At 37.3% G+C, this 21,747-nt stretch overlaps 1 protein-coding gene across 1 annotated transcript; it reads left to right on the top strand.

Annotated features, from left to right (window-relative positions):
- The first annotated feature begins 2,539 nt into the window (after positions 1-2,539).
- KBTBD8 (kelch repeat and BTB domain containing 8) lies at positions 2,540-15,372 on the top strand. The gene is made up of 4 exons (XM_025376695.1): positions 2,540-2,608; positions 3,217-3,427; positions 7,376-8,490; positions 12,086-15,372. Exons 1-4 carry the CDS (start codon positions 2,593-2,595, stop codon positions 12,547-12,549), a joined length of 1,806 nt encoding a protein of 601 aa, XP_025232480.1. The 5' UTR covers positions 2,540-2,592; the 3' UTR covers positions 12,550-15,372.
- The last annotated feature ends 6,375 nt before the right edge of the window (positions 15,373-21,747 follow it).

Below are 21,747 nucleotides of genomic sequence, written 5' to 3'. Positions count from 1 at the left end.
AACCATGATTATAGTGATTCTCTTTGCTTGTGATTCCTAGGTAAAAAAAAATATTAAAATAATAAAGCTCTAAGTGTCTAATTTGAACTAAATATAAGACCTTCAAATATTCTAGTTCAGTTTTTCAATTTCCATCCTTAATTGATTTTACTTTAAACTTTAAATATAGGAGAAAATTGCAATATAGTACTTAATACCTTAAGATGAAAACTGGTTTACTTTTGCTGCTCTTTCCAGATGTGCAGTAGATTCAGGAGGTTCTTACTAAAATTCAAATTAGAGCTGTTTGAAAGGAAAGCTGTAATCTTTGGCTATTTAGTATCAATCCTGAAAAGGAATCTCCCCAATATTCTTATGGATCATTGAGAAAGAATAGTTGTGGTACAACTGACTCAATTTTTTGAGATCCTGCTACTTATTCTGTGTTTTTCTAATATGTAATGCCATCTGCCCAGTAGAATGGAGTCCATTTACAGTGTCATATAAATGGCAACTTTGTACCTATAATTTTTTCCTATTTATTTTTAGATTGGCTTTTGTGCTTTGTATTCTGCTCCATCTCCAATTTATAAATCTTTGTGGCTCAAAGAATCAGAACACTGTCTTTTAACTAATCAAACAATATTGTTAAGTCTGTTTGTTACTAAGTTGAGAACTGAATTTTTTCTTAATTGGCCAAGTTTCTTAAGGCTTAAGTAGATAGATGGCTACAAAACAACAACGAAGCACAAACAAAACTCCTCAATTTTAAGAGATTTGAAAAGGTTCCCAGATAAAATACAGAACACCCAATTAAATTTGAATTTCAGATAAACAACAAATGATATTTTAGTTTAAATATGTCTCAAATAACGCATGCCCTGTATTTTTATTTGCAATATCGTCAGATGTTGTCAAACCCCAAGGATTAATGCCAGTTTTTTCCTCGATACTATCCATATTGTCATAAAATGTTACCATTTTAATAAATTAGAAAGCAACACCATAAAAATGAAAAAGTAAAGTTACGAGTAACAAAAATTAAGTCAATTTCATCCATCCAGAAATGTGCACACAGGAAATTCACAAAGAGGAAATTATAAGTCCATATGGATATGCATAAACCCTAGTCATGAGGAAACACCACCACTTCCTGTTAACTTGCATGGGATTACAGTATTTTGAGTTCTAAATTTCTCAGCAGACCTAGGGGACAGAACTGAATTGTTTTTCATAATTCTTTCTCTTTCTCAGTCACAATTTAAATTCCAAGATCCTTTCTTTATCAAGAAGTTCAACTGTTTGATCTTTTCATTGCTAGAAAAGTTATGCACACGGGCTAACTATACGTCTACTGAAATTCTTCCCATTCGCTAATACTTCCTTACATTTTAACATTCTAGAAATAGCATTCCCAATGTTAGCTCATTTGCATCTTACATTTATTTTTAAAATATTAAACATCTATAATGTGCCAGGCACCCCGTTAGATGTTAGAAACACAAGATGAGTAAATAAAAATTCGTCAACAGTAAAATTTTGATTTTCTTTCCAAAGGGTTGCAGCCTATGAAGTCGATGGAATACGGATTACTATTACTTCACGTTACAGGTGAAGGATCTAAGTGCTCAGGAGTTGAAAGGTCTTATGTCAGTTCTCACATATAGTAACTAAAGAGCCAGGGCTTCAGTAATCATCCCTGGCTCCGGGCTCAGGGCACTCCGGTATTTTTTCAAAGGAAATCCCGGAATACTTAGTATGGTATCCCCTCCATTTCCCAAGAGCAAAAAGTAAAGCATCTTGGATCCCTCCATAATGTTTACGTGCGGAACAGGTGTTCTCTGGATGTGCTAGAAAACCAAGGCACCAGTGGGAGTTAGAGATCCTAAGCAGCCGCTGTAACCAGACCAAGTTAATCTGTGGAAACCAGAGCACCCGGCCAAGGCGATGCTATTTCAATTGGGTGTCATAGGTGACTCATTAGAGACGCCTTGCTTTTGGGCCTTCTGATATTTTTCTTCAGGGTGGGACGTCAGATTTCCTTTGCATTTTTGGACAACAGCCCTTCTGTCCATTTCCAAATTTTTCTGGTTTTACAGCTCTCACGCAGAGCTTGATTTCATACCGGAAGATAGTCACTGGCAGGAAGTTTACAGAAGAAGAAAAAGGTAAAAAAATGTGCCGGGGGCCAGGAGAGAGGCCTAAAATGGGGAAATTCGCACTTGAAGAGCTTTCCCTACCCCAGCCCCTCAGAATGACAGTTCTCCTCCGCCAGAAGACTACCTCTCCCGGCAGGCACTGCGCGCTCGACGGCCACAGGCTGGCCAGCTCCCTGCTCTCCACCTCCGCCCGAATCAGCCAATAGGAATTCCCGGCTTGGGCCTCCGCCCGACCCGGACCACGCGGGAGCCGGGGCAACCAAACTACATTTCCCGACACGCATGTGCTCGCGTCGCGGCCAATCAGCGCCAGGAATTTGGTGGCTAGGGGCGGAGCCAGATGCACAGGACATCCCATTGGCCAGGGGAAGCTTAGAAGAGCCGGAACCCGGGAGCTAGAGAAGCGAAATGACATTTCCTTTTTAAATAGCTGGAGCCGGGGCCCCATCGAGAAATGGCCGCGTCGGCAGGTGGGTCGTGTGGTGGCCAGGGCGGCGTGGAGGGAGGTGAGGGGGAAGGTGGGCCGGGGCCGGCCACAGGCAGTGGGATGAGGACTTAGCGGTGCGGAGCTAGAGGGAAGGATGAGGCGGTGGAGGGGAATGAGGGGAGGGAGGATGAATGGTGCGGAGGGCGGTGGGCGGTCCGGCGGGACTGGGATGGGGAGGCTGGGTACCCGCCGGCGCTGCGCCCCAGGAGGCAGCGGGAGGCGGCTTGAGGGGGCACCGTCGGCCGCCGTTGGTCGAGCTTCCCTCGTGAGGCTCTGCCCTCGGCTCTCGGCGGAGTCCGCGCAGACGCCTCGCCTGGGCTGCGAGCGCGTTCCCTCCGCGAGCACGGGTGCCGGGCTCGCCGGGCTCCGCAGGAGCAGGCTGGCCTTTGAACTTGTTCCGCCGATCGCGCTCCGCCCTCTGTCTCCCAGATCCTAAACTCGCGGTCCCACGAGGTCGTGCATATATCCACAGACATTTGTATGTATTTGTAGGGGGAAAAAGCCTAGCAAGCAGACACACAAACAAAAAAATCCCGCGACGCCGTAACTGGCTCGGCACTTCTTGTGGTTGTACGATTTTTCTCCTCCTAGATTTAAGTAAGTCTTCCCCAACACCGAATGGGATTCCATCTTCAGACCCAGCCAGCGATGCCATGGACCCCTTCCATGCTTGCAGTATTCTTAAGCAACTCAAAACAATGTACGATGAAGGACAGTTGACAGACATTGTAGTGGAAGTGGATCACGGGAAAACATTTTCCTGTCATAGAAACGTTCTTGCTGCAATCAGCCCTTACTTCAGGTATGATGATGGTAGGAACTTCTGTTGGTATCTGCACCAAGCTCCCTTTCCCCCTCAGTATTGTCCACTTGATGTTTATATTGAGATGCGATAATGAAATGAAACCAATGACTTTGTTTCTTGAGACTAGAAAACAGGTCCTCTCTTATTAAGACCTTCTTTTGACTTGAGGGATTCTTCTAGATTTCGGGTGATTGGTTTTTAAGTTAGTGGGCCTGTGTGTGTATGTATGAGGTAAATGACCAGAAAATCTAGACTTGTGCTGGTCAGTATGGCAGCCAGTAGCCATGTGTGGTTGTTTAAACTTAAATTATAAATAAAATAAAATAAAACATATAGTTCCCCAGGTACACTAAACACCTTTTGAGTGCTTGGTGGTCACCTGTAGCTAGTGGCTGCCATATTGGGCAGCACGGAGATACAACATTTTCATCATTGGCAATTTTATTGGACAGTGCTGACCTAGAATTTCTTTCAAAAAGTTATCCATAATGCATGTTTCTTTAGTGCATGGGACTCTTTTATAAAAGAGTTTAAAACATGTAGCATGTTCCTTCAAAAACAAATTACCACTTAATAGATTGTTTAAATGCTATGGGGGTCAAAGCAAGAATTAATATAGTTTCTATGTGCCTAAGGCCCCAAATTAATAATTTCCAAGATTTCTAGAAGTACGTTAAACGAAGTTTTTATTTTTACTTATATTGTTTACTATAAAACTTTTAAAAGTAAAATTTAAAAACTTGGGTCTGAAAAATAACTTCCTACTTTAAGATTCGTGGAAAAGGCAACTTTCTGCTTGGGGTTAACTTCTTTTGTGTCTAATGCTCACTTTAAGCCTTTCACTATTCACAAGTGGTGCATAAATAATAGTCAAGTTATCAACGACACCCTGAATGTGATTTTTCCTTTTGAAGGTGCTTATGTTTATAGGGCACATAACTGTGTAATGTTCCAACAGTAGTTTCTGGTTCCTCTTTCTCAGAATACTGGGTTAAATATAGTCACTTCAGTCTGATGCTTCTGATGTAACCATTTAGACTTGCCTAGGGTAGGTCATTGGACTACTAAGTATTAATCATCGCAAGACAGTGAGCTGGAAAAAACAAAACAAAACAAAACAACTTCACATATGCAGAAGGTATGAAGTTTGGCCTGGTAATGGAAACTTCGGTGAGATTCACTTACCCAGATTATCTATTAGATATGGTTAGGTCATGTGTTGCCTTATATAATCTTTATAATCCCATCTCTGCATAGTTGTTTTGCCATTTTACTTATGAAGAAGCTGAGGCTCCGTGAGATTACGTTTTAATAACCTGCCTAAATCATCTATCCAACAAGTAAATGGCAGAGGCTACATTTGATTCCAGAACCAGGCTTCTTGGTCGCCATATGACTCTTAAGGAACAAGAGTGGGTACACTAGGTCCTTTTTAAAGTTTCCTTTAAAACATTTTTATTGTATATTGCATTTGAATAGTAAAAAAAAGCCAACAAAACAAAACAAAAAATACAAAGTAAAGATGTCTGTATCTTACTGAAATTTAATAATCTGGATTCTATCATTTAAATGTCATACTTATGTATGCTTACTAAGTGTTATACTTAACGTATGTATGACATTTAAATGATAGAATACTTATTAAGTATAATACTTAGTAAGCATACATAAGTATGACATATGTATACATATTAAGTATACTTATTAAGCACTGTACTTAATAAGTATACTTAGTAAGTTTACATAAGTATGACATTTTCACTTTGAAGTTTCATTTTTCATTTTTGAAGACCTAGAAAAAAATTTTACTTTAAAAGAGGTATGCTATGATAGATTCCTGATTTTCTTGATTCCTTAACATCTTAAATTCTTTAATTTTATTAAGTTAATTTTTAAAAGGAGTAAAAAATACTTGAGAAATTTTCTGCGGTACGATATGTGCATTGAAATAAAGATATTTGGCTAGAAAACTCATGGATTAGAATTTGATCTCTTGCTAGAGGTTTTTGTACCGAAGTTTCTTGGTGCCAGCGCTGCTTCCTGTGTGGGATGTAGAAAGTCATACTTAATGTTTCTATGTCTTGCATCACTAGTGGAAGAATTAGAATAGCTGGAAATCTGGAATGGCTGTTTCATGATACCAGTAACTCATCAGAATTGAAATTTGTATGATCATTAGAAATTTTTTGCTACTCTGGATTTTGTGTAAGGAAGTGCCCTGGCTTCATTTATGTTGAGTTTACATGAAGAACTTACTCTAGAGCAGAGGAAAACTCATGAAGTGTCAGACCACTCCTCTGTGTAAGACGAGCCTATTCAAGTCAACAGTAGTTCCCATGATAAAGGGATATGTGGTATATCCTCCTTTAGGAGTTAATCTCTCCCTAACACAGGGCTTTATTTTTCTTTTTAACTGGTAGCTGTATAGGTGAGTCTTGCAGCACCTGAATTGAAAACCAGCATATACATAGGAACATCTAGTTTTTAGTCATCAAAAAAGCCTGTGTGATACTAAATTAAAAGGTACATTGTAGAAGTAAAACCAGGACTCGAAGATGATTAACCTGGGCAGCAAGTTGAATCCTTGTACCTCCAGTGTTTCTCATACTGCATTTTAAAATAAATTTCATGAATTTGAGACATATTTTTTAAGTGACTGGGAATCTTTGCAATTCATTTTTTATAACATCACAAAAATTAAATAGGATGGGTCTGGAACGTCTAGAATGAAACTTTAAAGGAGGAAAATAAAGGCAAATGATGTTTGCAAGTGACTAATACTTAAAGAGCCAGGCTGTGTAATGTTTCAGTCAAGAAAATCCCATAAATGCAACAATATTTTAATAATAGAAAAAACCAACTTGGTCTCAAACGTAAAAGTTTGGGGTTTTAAAAACCATTATCTTCAAATAATCGGTTAACTCTTAAACTCTGTTTAAAAGAGGCATTATATATTGACTCTACCATAATCTTTATTTATGTCTAGATTTAGATAGGTAAAATACGGTATCTTTGAGAAAATGAAGTATTTCGTTTTAAGCAAATGTTCTCAAAATTTCCAAGGGTAAGTGAAGTGATTATTATATTACTTATAATGGTTAAGGAAGCATTCAAAAGATAACAGTTTTAAAAAAGAGTAGGTGGAGAATATGTACTTTTAAAGAACTTCTTGCTTTTTAAAGATGAACATTTTAAAGATATATTTTGGATACAAGTTGCCTTGTAATTTTCACCAGGACACGAAAAGTTTTATTAGGTTGTTTCTTTGTATACTAATGTATCATGATGATACCTTTATAGGTATTTTTTTTTTTTTTTTTTTTTTGAGATGGAGTCTCATTCTGTCTTCCAGGCTGGCACTCAGCTCACCGCAACCTCTGCCTGCCTCCTGAGTAGCTGGGATTACAGGGTGTGCCACCGCGCCCGGCTAATTTTTTATTTTAGTAGAGATGGGGTTTCATCACCTTGGCCGGGCAGGTTGTGAACTCCTGACCTCTTGTGATCCACCCACCTCGGCCCCCTGAAGTGCTGGGATTACAGGCGTGAGCCACCATACCGGGCCAGTATTCTTAAGCTTTCTGACTGGCATGGCACAATTTAAGATCTGATGTCCCTAAGGCAACTCTGGATAGGGGCTTCTAGGAAAATAAAGTGACCTGGAATATGTGTGTCACCTTTTGATTTGCATTTACTTAGGTGTACTCTCCTTTTTTCATAGTTGGCACAAAGCGGGCTAGCCCTGAGAGTACGGGTTTTGAGGTTAGCCAGACTAAATCTTTCTGATACATTATCAATTTTTACTCCTATTCAGAATATCAGGGACAATTTTAGGAAATATTCAGTTTCAAAAGGTTATCTTTGTGGTAACTTTGTACTTTTAAAATCTTGCCACAATAATTTTGATTTATAGCACACATGTAATATTAACCACTCTTTCCTTCTTAGATCCATGTTCACTAGCGGCCTTACAGAAAGTACTCAAAAAGAAGTTCGAATAGTCGGTGTTGAAGCTGAATCGATGGATTTAGTGTTGAACTATGCCTATACCTCCAGAATTATTCTCACAGAGGCCAATGTTCAAGCCTTGTTCACTGCAGCTAGCATCTTCCAGATTCCTTCCATCCAAGACCAATGTGCTCAGTATATGATCAGTCATTTGGACCCACAGAATTCTATTGGGGTCTTTATCTTTGCTGATCATTATGGTCATCAGGAACTCGGAGATCGATCAAAAGAATACATCCGTAAAAAGTTTCTGTGTGTCACCAAAGAACAAGAGTTTCTCCAGTTGACAAAAGACCAGCTGATAAGTATATTAGACAGTGATGATTTAAATGTAGACCGAGAAGAGCATGTTTATGAAAGCATTATAAGGTGGTTTGAACATGAACAAAATGAACGAGAAGTGCACCTTCCAGAAATTTTTGCTAAATGCATACGTTTTCCTCTGATGGAAGATACCTTCATAGAGAAAATTCCACCTCAGTTTGCACAGGCTGTAGCCAAAAGCTGTGTAGAAAAGGGACCATCCAACACCAATGGTTGTACACAGAGGCTTGGAATGACTGCTTCTGAAATGATCATATGTTTTGATGCTGCCCACAAACACTCAGGAAAGAAGCAAACAGTGCCTTGTCTAGATATAGTCACAGGAAAGGTGTTTAAACTATGCAAACCACCAAATGACCTGAGAGAAGTTGGGATTCTTGTATCACCAGATAATGACATTTACATTGCAGGAGGGTACAGGCCAAGCAGCAGTGAGGTCTCCATCGACCATAAGGCAGAAAATGATTTCTGGATGTATGATCATTCCACCAATAGATGGCTATCCAAACCATCCTTGCTTCGAGCTAGAATAGGCTGCAAACTTGTCTACTGCTGTGGTAAAATGTATGCAATCGGAGGTCGTGTTTATGAAGGTGATGGGAGAAACTCACTAAAATCTGTTGAGTGCTACGACAGTAGAGAGAATTGCTGGACGACTGTTTGCGCAATGCCAGTTGCAATGGAATTTCATAATGCTGTGGAATACAAAGAGAAGATCTATGTTTTACAGGGTAGGTGCCTAAGTGATTCAGTTTTTCATGGAAGGGTAACACATCAAGCGGTGGTTTACTTAATTATACTGAAACAGTTGTGTTCCTGTTAATTGAGGAATACCTCCAGCTTCCTTATCAAACTATTGGAACAGTCTGTTCTGTAAAGAGCTATAAAGAAAATAAACTCTTGAATTTAAAAAAGGCAGGTATTGTTAAATTACTAAAATAATCCTATACTTTTTAATGATTTTGTGTTTTGATATTGTGTAGAATAACTATTTTTGAAAACATTCTTTAATAAATAATAGTTCGGCAGTTTGGAATAACTATTTCAGAGTACTTTGTAGGACTTGAAATAAATAGCAAGGTTGTTACATGGCTGTTTTTGCTCTTGAGTTACATTGAGATGTAGCAACTGGTATTGATGGAATTTACTGGATTAGTTTGAAAGAGAAAAAGGAACAAAGCATTAATTAAGTTATACTATTTAGTTACCAAAGAGTTTTATATAAGCCTTATTATTGCAAAAGTTATGAAACTTAATTACAAAGAGTTTGGAAGTATAGTCTTTAAGTTTCACCTTCACTGCTGTTTATGTTGCCTTTCATAATACATTTTCAATTGTTTTCACCGGAAAACTTTGAGATGTCATTTTTTTTTGGTTTGCCATTTTAAGTGGGACTGTCTGATATATGTAGTGTTTTTTGTTTGTTTGTTTTTTTAACTGTTAAGGACTACTTTGACCAAAATACAGTAGAGGTAGAGTGACTGAGTCAGAGTAAATAAGACATTTGATTCAAGGCTCTGATTTGTGATAACTAGTGTTTTCCTTTTATTTGATTTCTTACATATTTTAGTTGCTTGAATGTTTAATGCAGTGTAGATAATAGCAACATCCTTATTCTTCATATGTGTCCTTCAATTGATGTTTTTCTCACACTACTACTTAAGGAAAAGGAGCAGCTTCTATGAAGATATACAGTCATGTGCCATGTAATGTTTTGGTCTGTGATGGATCACATACACAATGGTGGTCCTATAAGATTATGATAGCATAATTTTACTGTACCTGTTCCATGTTTAGATATGTTTAGATACAAAAAATGCTTCCCATTGTGTTATAGTTGCCTAGAGTACTCAGTACAGTCACATGCTGTACAGTTTTGTAGCCTAGGAGCAATAGGCTACAGTGTAGCCTAGGCGTGTGGTAAGCTCCCATCTAGGTTTGTGTAAGTATACTCTATGAAGTTCTTTGCACAAGGACAAGTATCACTTAACCATGCATTTCTCAGAATATGTCCCTGTCATTAATTGATGCATGACTGCCCTTATCCCATTGTTTTCTTTCTTTCTTCTTTCCCCTTCCCCTTCCCTTCTTTTCTTTCATTTCTTTCTTTCTGTTTTGTTTTGAGACAGGGTCTCACTCTGACACCCAGGCTGGTGTGCAGTGGCATGATCTTGGCTGACTGCAACTTCCGCCTCCTGGGTTCACATGATTCTCCCACCTCAGTCTCAGGCACCTGCCACCATGCCTGGCTAATTTTTGAGTTTTTGGTAGAGACGGGGTTTCACTATGTTGACCAGGCTGGTCTTGAACTCCTGACCTCCAGTGATCCACCCACCTGGGCCTCCCACCATTGTTTTCTTTTAAAAATTGTGTTCCTTGCTCTAATCCTTTATTTAACTAAAAATTTCCTAGTAATGTCCGAGCCCATTTGTTTAAGTTCAGTGTCAAGTTAATTCCTCAGAAGGAGTTGTAGTCTCTGGTTCATTATCTTAGTTAAATAGAAGCACCGGGCATGATTTGGGTTTGCTGTCTTGCAGAAAAATGGAATATAGGAATGGATGTATAATCCGTCCAGTATAGTTGGATAGGTTATGTCATCCAGTATGATGAAGCTGTGTATGTGTGTATTTTGGTCTTACTGCCTGTTAATTGATAGAGGTAGAATTAGATTCCTATTTGGAATGTAAAGGTTGTATATTAATGCAAATACTAAAGCAAACTAGCAATGAATTAATAGAATTTCAGGGCTGGAATTATTAACATCATTTAATTTGAGGTTATATTTTACATAAGAGGATTCTGAAGCCCTAAGGGTTTCTTAATTGCATATTATTAGCTTTAACTTATTAAAGAGTACTTTAGATTTTAAAATTCAACTTCTTTGGTTTGTCGTCTTTACTTTCTTATCTATAAGAAATTTATAGAGAAGTAGCACACATTACAAAGTTTAAATTTCCTACCTTCTTTATCAAGAATCCTGTTACAAGTTAGGCAATAAGGGCAGATGATGTGCAAGCAAATCTGGGAGCTTAACAAGCTATTTTAAGTCAGTTGAAGGCAAAGCATCACTGTTATGAAGTAGGTAGTTGAATTTGTAGATAAGAGTAACCCTAGTTCAAAACAGTTTTCAAGGGGAAGCTCAATTTAGAATCTGGTATTTCTAATCTAAACAAAGCCTCTTTACATAAATAAACCTGACATGCATAGTCAGAAGCTTATGTTGTACTATCTGTGGCTATTGAAGTATCATTTAATCTGTTCATAAAGGGTTCAGATTTTTATTACAAAGATTTTATACAGGTGCTATAATTAGCAAAACTCTTGTAAATCTTCACTACTTTAATTCTTTCAGACATTTTCATATTGGCAGTCTGACTCAGCATACCTTTTTATTGTCAAATCAAAATAGAAACTGACTCAGAGTCAACATCACAAACCATGTATGTGTTTTCTATCTTATTAAAGGCATGTTTTCTCCTGCTGAATATTTGTCTTTGCATTATAGCAACATTCAGGTAAGCACATCAGTGACCCATAAGCATAAATCTGTATAATTCCATCTGCTGTCTTCTAATGAAATAGCATATACATTTATCATGGCATATTTATGGTGATGTTGTATGTATGCATTTTGGTCTTACTGGCTGAACACTACTAATAATGCTTTTTTAGAGTTAGAGTGAAATGAATTTTCTATAAACACACAAATTGGATAGAGCAAATAGAATAATTTTTTTTTTTTTTTTTGAGCTGGAGTCTCACATTGTTACCCAGCCTGGAGTGCAGTGGCGTGATCTTGGCTCACTGCATCCTTCACCTCCCAGGTTCAAGCGATTCTCCTGCCTTAGCCTCTTGAGTAGCTGGAATTACAGGTGCCTGCCACCGCACCTGGCTAATTTTTGTATTTTTAATGAAGGTGGGGTTTCATCATGTTGGCCAGGCTGGTCTCTGAACTCCTCACCTCAAGTGATTCACCTGTCTGAGCCTCCCAAAGTGCTGGGATTACAGGCATGAGCCACGGTGCCCAGCCAGAATCAAGCTCTTAACAATTCTACGATCAAACCCAAGTAACTCCTTATACCTTCCCAATACAAACCTCCCAATTCAGGTTGATTATAATATTATCGGTTATATTGCGTCATGGAATGACAAAGTTTTAAGGTATTTCGTAACCCATATGAATGTATCTCCGGAGATTATAAAGAAAATGTTTTAGAAATTGAAATATATAGAAAATTATGCCCTTTAATCTTTAGAGGTTGTAGTTACAACATACAACCAAAAACCAAACATAAAAATATACATATTCTTGTTTTCTTTTTTTAGGAGAATTTTTCCTCTTCTATGAGCCTCAAAAAGACTACTGGGGTTTCCTGACCCCCATGACTGTGCCTAGAATCCAGGGCTTAGCAGCTGTATACAAGGACTCTATCTACTACATAGCTGGAACCTGTGGAAATCATCAACGTATGTTTACTGTAGAAGCCTATGATATTGAGCTAAATAAATGGACTCGTAAGAAAGACTTTCCATGTGATCAGTCCATAAATCCATACCTTAAACTGGTACTTTTCCAGAACAAACTCCATTTATTTGTTCGAGCTACTCAAGTGACTGTCGAAGAACACGTCTTCAGAACCAGCAGAAAAAATTCCCTTTACCAATATGATGACATTGCTGACCAGTGGATGAAAGTGTATGAGACCCCAGATCGGCTCTGGGACCTTGGCCGGCATTTTGAATGTGCTGTTGCTAAACTGTATCCTCAGTGTCTTCAGAAAGTACTCTAAATGAGTAGCAGGCCTTAGTGCATCACTGGCATCTCATTCTTAGGAAACTTGTCTTTGATACAAAAGAGTGCTGACAGTATTTCAGAAAGCTGAGAGTTTTATATGTGGAAAATGGGTATGCTTAAAGATCGCAGGGTGGGGAGGGATTTTCCTTCATCCTTGTGACATTTCATTTCAGTAAGGAAAAGACAACGAAGTGCAATTATCAGCATTTTTTTTTCCTGGCATAAAATCAATCATTTCATTTTATAATTTTGTGATAAATAGTAACTGAGGTACCAGAAGAATCAGGACAACTATGCACTCTTATAAGAGCATTTAGGGTATTATTGGGTAAAGACATCTAAACTCGTTTGATGTGACTTTTAATTTTAAATACGGGTAACAATCTGAGGCAATATCACTAGGACTTTAGCTGTGACCTCTCTTAACACAGAGAAGCACTAACTTAGATCCTCATTCTGAATATTTATGTGTATCTATTTTTGTGTACTGTTTTCAAGTGTACTGAGATTTAAATATGTTCTGTTATTAGAGTAGATTGAAGGAAAAATTAGTCTCAGAAAGAGCTTTTAGTCTGATTGTTTCCATTTGCCATGTAACTTTAAGTTAAGCTAAAGTTTTAAAGTGGCAGTTTTCTGTCGATAACTTTTTCAAGTGCTAACACTGTCTCATTTGTGAAAATCTGGAAAAGTGCTTATATTCACAGGTGGCTGGTGCTAGTCTAACTTAATTCATGTGTATAACTAGATAGATTTAAATGGTCTGAGCCTATGCCTATCTTTCAAATTGGTGTGCATTTCATGGCCACAGTTCTTTACCTGTTGAACTCTTGTGATTTCACAAGATTCTCTACTTATGTGATAGGAAGATATGACCAGTTATTCATCTAACTGGACTCAATCTTAGAATAGTAGGAACATTATACCCAGTTTGCACTAACATGGGCCATTTGTAGCCCAACTGTCTCTTCCATCTACCTGTCCATTCATTATTGGTACAAGGAAAGGTAACTTATTTCTCTTCTGCACAGAGCATAATGTGAAGTTTTATACCTACTTTTAAAATTCTGCTTTCCAGAAACATAAAATTCCTGCAGTGGTCTAATTTAATTTCTTTTAAGTTTCATATTACAATTAAAACCTCATTTTTTTTTTTCCATTTTTGCACTTAACAGTGATGAATACTTTTACATTGGAATCCTCCTTCTAGCTGAAGGTGATTGAAAAGGAAAAGAGTGAGTGAACAGTATCATAGCTTTCTAGATACTAAAGCATTTTTTGTATTTAACTGATGAATTTCTAACAATCAGTTAGGAATATTAACATGAAGGACAAACCAACTTATGTGTGTACCTAAGGCAGGCATTTGGATCAGTAACATATTTTACTAAGCCTAGCATAATTCATAAAGCGTATAAGCATAGGACAGATTCTGCCCTCAATCACAATATTTTTATTCACTTGAAAGCAAACTGGCATGGTTCGTATTTTAAAAATTTTGCACAACTTGTAATGTGATACTGTGAAACAAATTGAAAACATTGCCTCTTTGCATCACATACCTCGTTTTTCAGAAACTTTCCAAACTGCTTTACATAGACCTCTACAAGTAGGGAATGTTTTCTGAAGCAGAAGTTAAAATGGACAGCATTTCTAGAATTAACATTTTAAAATCTAGTCTTAGCTAGATACGTGGTTTCTTCTCATCGGCGTTGATAGTATGTCTGTAACCTCTGTATAAACTTTGTCAATATTTTTACCTCCCTAGTTTTATCTTCTACTGTTTTGTTTTTGTTTTTTATTGTCATGCTGTTTTGGAGTTATTACTGTGCATTTTAAAAATCATTCTTTACAGTTTTGCATCGCTGAGAGAAAAAACAATTTTTTTTTGCAAGAGATGTTCATGTAATTTATTTTTGAAAGCTTTGTTGAATAAGATTTCCTGCCGCTTTTTGACAATCTTGTGTATTTAGAAAAATGCATTACTTGAAAACATGACATATAACATTGAGTTAGCAATTTATGTGTGCTGTATGTTATATAAGAGAATGACATACTGTGGCTAATTCAACAGTAGAGTTATTCTCTTTTGTCGGCACAGCAGTTGATCTTTTGGCTATAACAATTTATATTGAGGGTACGATCTAAGTTAAGTGTGTCAAAAGCAAGGCTTAGGATTTATTATGGGAGTAGAATATATATTGAATTTTGTATGAAGAACTATTTGTTTAAATTATATAGCTGGGATATTTTGCCACTTTTAAAATGGATTCAGAAGAGGTCCTAGGAAACTAAGATTAGTGACATGTGTGGGTTTATGTTTAGATATTTAAGGTGCATTTTCATAGTGTGATAAGACTAAGTAAAAGGCACAATGGGTACTACAGAATTAAAATGTAGGTCTAACATATGCCAGTTCCACTTTAACTTTGTTTTTGCATTTGAAGAATGTATGTAGCACTTTCCTATATATTTTTTACACATTGAAAACTGGACTTGGTATAACTATGTTATAGGAAAGTAGAAATTGTATTCTTTATTTTCCATCTTCGTTTTCTGTTCTACAAAGTTGATGCTTAAGCATCAAGCTGATTTCATTGGTCATGAGAATAAATGGATGTGATCATCAAGGAATCAGATTCCCTATGTAAAGCAGTTTAAAATGGAATTCAATGTTCAGTGCTCAGGTATGTAGTAAGTACTGTAGTCCTGTGGGGGCAAATGTGTAGATATTTTTAAACATTTTGCCATAATTGCACAATTTTTTGCATTTTTACCTGATGTCATTGTTTCTTATAATAAAACCTTTTCTGATTGAAAACTTCCAGTGTTGCAAAGTGATGTCTGACTAGTGAGTGTTGCAGAATTAAAATCTGGTAAAAAAATCATGAACTACCTTATGTCCTGATAGAATGGAATGAGATTTTAATCTATCTAATACCTGTTCTCTGGTAAAAAATGAACTAGTTAATATATATAATACTTTCTTAAATTCTAAAGCAAGCTGACTTATATTGGTAAATTCTTTGTTCTGTTTGTTCTGGCCTAAAATCTTGTTATGTTTGACTCTTTTGTGTTGGTCCACTTTGCATCACCATAAAGGAATACCTGAGAGTGAGGCCTCAAGAGGCTTTAGCTCATGGCAGAGGGTGAAGCAGGAGCAGGAAAGACAGGGGGCCAGAGAGAGTTGGGGGAGGTCCCTGTCTCTTTAACAACCAGATCTTACATGAGCTCGTTACCATGGGGAGGGCACCAAGCCATTGATGAAGGATCTACCCCCATGATCCAGATACCTTCCACTAGGCCCCACCTCCAACATTGGGGATCACATTTTGACATGAGATTTGGAGGGGACAAATACCTAAACTATATAATCTCTTACATATTTCATGTTTAATTCACCAGAAAGTCCTGTTGCTTCCTCCTTCATAATATACCTAGACTCAGACCACATACCATTTGCACCACTGTCACCCTAGTCTAAGCCAGTCTATCTTACCTGACTTAATGCAGTTTCCACTGACTGGTCTTCCTTCTGTCACCCTTGATCCCTCATAAGCTATTCTTTTCTCCACACAGTAGTCGGAGTGATCGTCTTAAAACACAAGTCAGATCATGTTTCTCTTCTGCTCAGATCCTTCCAATGGCTTCCCATCTCCCTTCATATGACAGCCAAATTCCACACTTACATGATCCATGCCTCCCAACCTCAATGCCATTCGTTTGGCTTGCTCTATTTTAGCCACACTGACCTTGCTGTTCCTTAGACCTGCTGAGTACCTCCACAGCAACTTTGCCCTTGCTATCTCTTGCCAGATAGATATTGACAACTCACTCACTTTCTTTTTTATTAAAACATCACCTGACTGGAGAGGCCTTCTCTGATCACATTTTGTAAGATGAGATCATCCAAACCTACCCCCATCATACCTCCTGCTTTATTTTTCTGCTTTATTTTCCGTGAGTGTCTTCCCCCATTGAAATGTACACTCCACAAAGGCAACAAGAAATGTATTTTAATTCACTGTTGCACTTTAGATTGATGCCTAGCACATAGTAGGCACTCAATAAATGTTTGTAGGAAGAAATGAATTTTCAGTAAAGTCTTGGAGCCTAAAGGATTATCAATTTTATTGGTCTTAAAAAAAAAAAAGGTTTAGTTCTAATGAATTTTCTCTATTGTTTTGTGTTTTCAGTTTCATCAATTTCTAATTTTTATAGTTTTTTTTTCTTCTGGTTGCTTTAAGTATTAATAACTCATCTTTCTCTTTCTTTTCTTTTTTTTTGAGATAGGTCCTTACTCTGCCCAGGCTGGAGTGCAGTGACACAATCCTGGCTCACTGCAGTCGCCTTCAGGGCTCAAGAGAGCCTCCCACTTCAGCCTTCCGAGTAGCTGGGACTATAGGCGCATGCCACTGTGACCAGCTAATTTTTGTTTCTTTTCTTTTTTTTTTTTTTTTTGTAGATACGGGGTTTCACCATGTTGCCCAAGCTGATCTCAAACTCCTGGGCTCAAGTGTTCTGCCTGTCTCAGTCTTCTGAAGTGCTGGGATTACAGGCATGAGCCACTGTGACCAGCCTTCTTTTCCTAATATATGCATTGAATGCTATAAATTTCCCTCTAAGTATTTCTTTTGTAGCATCCCACAAATTTTATGTAGTATTTTCATTTTCTTAGTACAAAATATTTTTATCATATCTTCTTGGGGAATATACCCTTTCATAATTATGTAATGCTTCTCTTTATCCCTGATAATCTTTTTTCTGAAGTCTTCTCTGTTTGAAATTAATATAGCCACTCAAGTTTTCTTTTAATTAGTGTTTGCTTCATTTATCTTTCTCCATCCCTTTTCTTTTAACCTATCCTAATTTTTATACTTAAAAGGGGTTTCTGGTAGACAACTTACAGTTGGGACTTATTTTAATATCCACTGTGAGAATGCTGGTATGTTTAGACCAGCATTGCATTTAAAGTGAGTACTGATAGAGTTGGGTTAATATCTACCATATTGGTTATTGTTTTCTATTTGTTGCCCTTCTTCTTCATTTCTTTTTTTCACCTATTTTCCTGCTTTCTCTGTTTTTTTTTTTTTTAACTTTCTTTTATTTATTTATTTATTTTATTTATTTATTTATTTTATTATTATTATACTTTAAGTTCTAGGGTACATGTGCATAACGTGCAGGTTTATTACATATGTATACCTGTGCCATGTTGGTGTGCTGCACCCATCAACTCGTCAGCCATCAGAGAAATGCAAATCAAAACCACAATGAGATACCATCTCACACCAGTTAGAATGGCGATCATTAAAAAGTCAGGAAACAACAGGTGCTGGAGAGGATGTGGAGAAACAGGAACACTTTTACACTGTTGGTGGGTCTGTAAACTAGTTCAACCATTATGGAAAACAGTATGGCAATTCCTCAAGGATCTAGAACTAGATGTACCATATGACCCAGCCATCCCATTACTGGGGATATACCCAAAGGATTATAAATCATGCTGCTATAAAGACACATGCACACGTATGTTTATTGTGGCACTATTCACAATAGCAAAGACTTGGAATCAACCCAAATGTCTATCAGTGACAGACTGGATTAAGAAAATGTGGCACATATACACCATGGAATACTATGCAGTCATAAAAAAGGATGAGTTTGTGTCCTTTGTAGGGACATGGATGCAGCTGGAAACCATCATTCTTAGCAAACTACCACAAGAACAGAAAACCAAACACCGCATGTTCTCACTCATAGGTGGGAACTGAACAATGAGATCACTTGGACTCGGGAAGGGGGACATCACACACTGGGGCCTATCATGGGGAGGAGGGAGGGGGGAGGGATTGCATTGGGAGTTATACCTGTCTCTGGTTTTGACTGAGCATCTTATAGGATTCTATTTTATCTCCTCCTAGCACTTCAATTATACTTTAATTTTTTTCAGTGGTTGCATTAGACTTAAAATATACATTTCAAAACTAATCTAAGTCCACCTTTAAATAACACTATAGTGCTTCATGTGTAGTGTAGGTACCTTACAACAAAGTTCCCAATTCTCCCCTCTGATCCCTTATGACATCGCTGTCATTCATTTTAGTTATCCATATGCTATAACCACGCAATACATTGTTATGTCATATTTTAGATCAATTGATATTTAAAACATAAGATATTTTACTTCATCTTCACTTATTCCTTCAGTATTCATTTATTTAGGTAGATCTAAGTGTCTGTTCTGTTTCAATTTCCTTCTGCCCAAATAACTTCTTTTATTGGACATTGCTTGCAAGACAGGTCTGCAGGTCATGAATTCCTTCAGATTTTTGTTTGAAAAAGTCTTTATTTCTCATGTTTCAAGGATAATTTTGCTGGATCTAGGTTTGTGGGTGTTTTGCTTCAACTTTGTAAAGTGAGTATCTTCTAATTAGATATCAGTTGTTTAGTGGGCCTGTGTCTTGGGGCTGTGATCTTCACAGGTGTTTCTCTATTGGTACAGCTTTTGGTTTTCCCCTCTCCATCCTCTCTCTGACTGCACCATTCCCAATTGTATTTCTTTGAAGCCCTGACCCATGTTGATTAAATTCTTTTCCCTTTAGGTGAGAAGAGAAGGTTAGAGAGGTTTGGGATGGGGGCAATGCTCATCCCTCAGCTTTTATCAAGCTCCGCCAAAATGTTTTTCCGTGGAGAGTACGCTTTTAAAATGGAAAAGGCTCTGGGTGTATTCTATGATCATTACTCTTCCTGTCCCCTAGTCAGAGCCACTAGGGGGTCTGTCTCAGATCTTTGCCATAAGAACCTGGTGGAGTGCCTGTTGGTAAAATCCACAGAAGCATAAGGGCCCCATAAGACTGAAGTTCCCAGGAGTTTTCCACTTTCATGGGAGTCCATGTTCATCCTCAGTGATTCACCAAAAATGACCATTTAAGTGTTCTTACAGTTTATGGCTCTGGTTACTTCTGGTCAAGGTTAGCAGATGTGGACTGTGACTCTGAATTCACCTCTACTCCAGGGTAACATTTGCCCTGCAGCCTGATTTCTCTGATGGATCTAATAAAAGTCATTGATTGTCAGTTTGAATACCTTTTTCTTCCAAGGTTAGGAATGACAGTAATGACAATATCCAGGATCTTTACATTTTCAGTGCTGAATCTGGAATCCCCTATAATAAGCTTCTAATACATATTTTTGATTGAATGATTCTTCAGTTATACATAAATATCTTGTGCCATCTTTTATACGTGTAATGTATTTCACAAAAAATAAGCTAAAGAGTTAGTCTCCCTTTTAAAAACCTATACACTTAATCATATTTAGGTATCTTTTATTTATCTTTTATTTATAATTTATATGGCCATGGGATTATTTCACATGTAGTTCAGTGAATATTGACTCTTGAGTACCTAATAATCCATATTTCTTGGACCAAATTAAAGTTATATAATTAACTTATATAAATTATATAATTAACTTACATAAATTACATAATTAACTCATGTAAGTTAACAATATCAATCATTTTGAGATTTTTTTTTCCTAGGCTACTAAAACTAAATTGAAAATTACAATGTAATAACATTAAATTATCCTTACCATGAATAGACAGAACATTTTCTATTGGCTAGTTTTTTAGAAATGAGATTTAATAGATCCTTTTTGTCCTCTCTTTCCTCTTCTGCAAGTATATGCACAATGGTATGATTTGGCGAATAAAACACTATAATATTAAGTAAAAAATGTGGAATATGTTTTCTAAATATTTTCTATTGGTCTGATGAACATGAATTACAGTGTTTTCGGTTACCATGGGTAGATTACTTACCTTTTCTGAGCTTTAGTTTTTTCGTGCATAAAACAGGTTAATAATCTACCACATATTATCGAGTTTTTTTGAGGATCAAATAAGCATGTAAAACACTTATCACAGTGCCTTATCACAGCACATAATGAACACTTCCTAAATATTAATTTGTTGAAATTATTACCGACTATTCTGCTGTCTTTTAGATATACTTAAAACAACCTTTGTAGAGCAATATTCCTTAATAGCTAATATAAAGTATATATTAAAGAGAAGTGTAGCCATTTGGACTCTGATTGTGCTCATAAGCCATGCATGAAAACAATTTTTACAGTTTTACAGTCACACAGTTCTCACTTTCATTTCTGGACTGTGCATTTCTAAAGGATTGAAATTAAACCAATGGTATTTAAAGCAATTTATACAAGACTTGTAACCTCTGTCTGCAAAATAAAAATAATGCTTTTTGGCTTGTCTATTTTTACGAACTGACAAGGGTCTCAGTCCTTAGAGTTTATCTTGTTCTCTGTTCCCATTCAGAGATAAGGACCTGTCCTAGTCAGTTCAGGCTGCCATAACAAATTGCCATAGGCTGCATGGCTTAAATAACAAACATCTATTTCTCCCAGTCCTGGAGACTGGAAGTTTAAGATCAAGGTGCTAGCAGATCCTGTGTCTGGTGAGGCCCCTCTTCTCATTGCATCCTCTCATCGTGAAGAGCAGAGAAAGCAAGCTCGCTAGTGTATTTTTACAAAGGTACTAATCCCAGAGCCCTCATGACCTAACCACCCCCAACGGCCCTACCTCCTAATACCATCACATTGGGGGTTAGGATTCCAGCATATGAATTTGGTGGAATTGACAGAAACATTCAGTCCATAGCAGGATTTAACAGAGTTCTGGTCACATAGTTCAGTTCTTAAAACATATGCTCGCAAAATCCTTTAAGGATAAAAAGATAAGGTCAAAACATCTTATCCCAACACTTAGATTAGGATGTCAAGTAGCCAAAGTTAAGTCTTGAGGAGCAAATGCCAACAGGAACATACACAATGCAGGGGAGTATTTCTTTGTAATCAGTGGGAACCTGAGACGGTAAGAAATCCACGGTGCTCTCTGACAACTGTTCTTAAAGCTCAAGAGCTTGGTCAAGGTTAGCGATGGAACTTAGGAGTCTGGCATATCCACAGAGTCGGTTTTAGTTGAATTTGAGTGAATAGATGAGTTAGTGCAAAGATAAATTGCAAAATGAGAAGTGAAAGTAGCTAAGAATAAAATTTAAGAAATTCAGCTGAAGGAGCAGAAGGCAACTGAAAAGTTATCAGAGAAGAAGGGAGACTCACAAAGGAGCAGTAATGCAGAAGAGAACTTCAGGAATGAGATCCAAAG

Source organism: Theropithecus gelada, chromosome 2, assembly GCF_003255815.1.
Source record: "Theropithecus gelada isolate Dixy chromosome 2, Tgel_1.0, whole genome shotgun sequence".
NCBI classification, from domain to species: domain Eukaryota; kingdom Metazoa; phylum Chordata; class Mammalia; order Primates; family Cercopithecidae; genus Theropithecus; species Theropithecus gelada.
This window is presented reverse-complemented; position numbering and strand designations above follow the sequence as displayed.

Coding starts and splice junctions, on each gene's coding strand:
- KBTBD8 (XM_025376695.1), top strand. Junction 3,428..7,375: donor GCAATCAGCCCTTACTTCAG/GTATGATGATGG, acceptor TTTCCTTCTTAG/ATCCATGTTCACTAGCGGCC. Junction 8,491..12,085: donor GAAGATCTATGTTTTACAGG/GTAGGTGCCTAA, acceptor TTCTTTTTTTAG/GAGAATTTTTCCTCTTCTAT.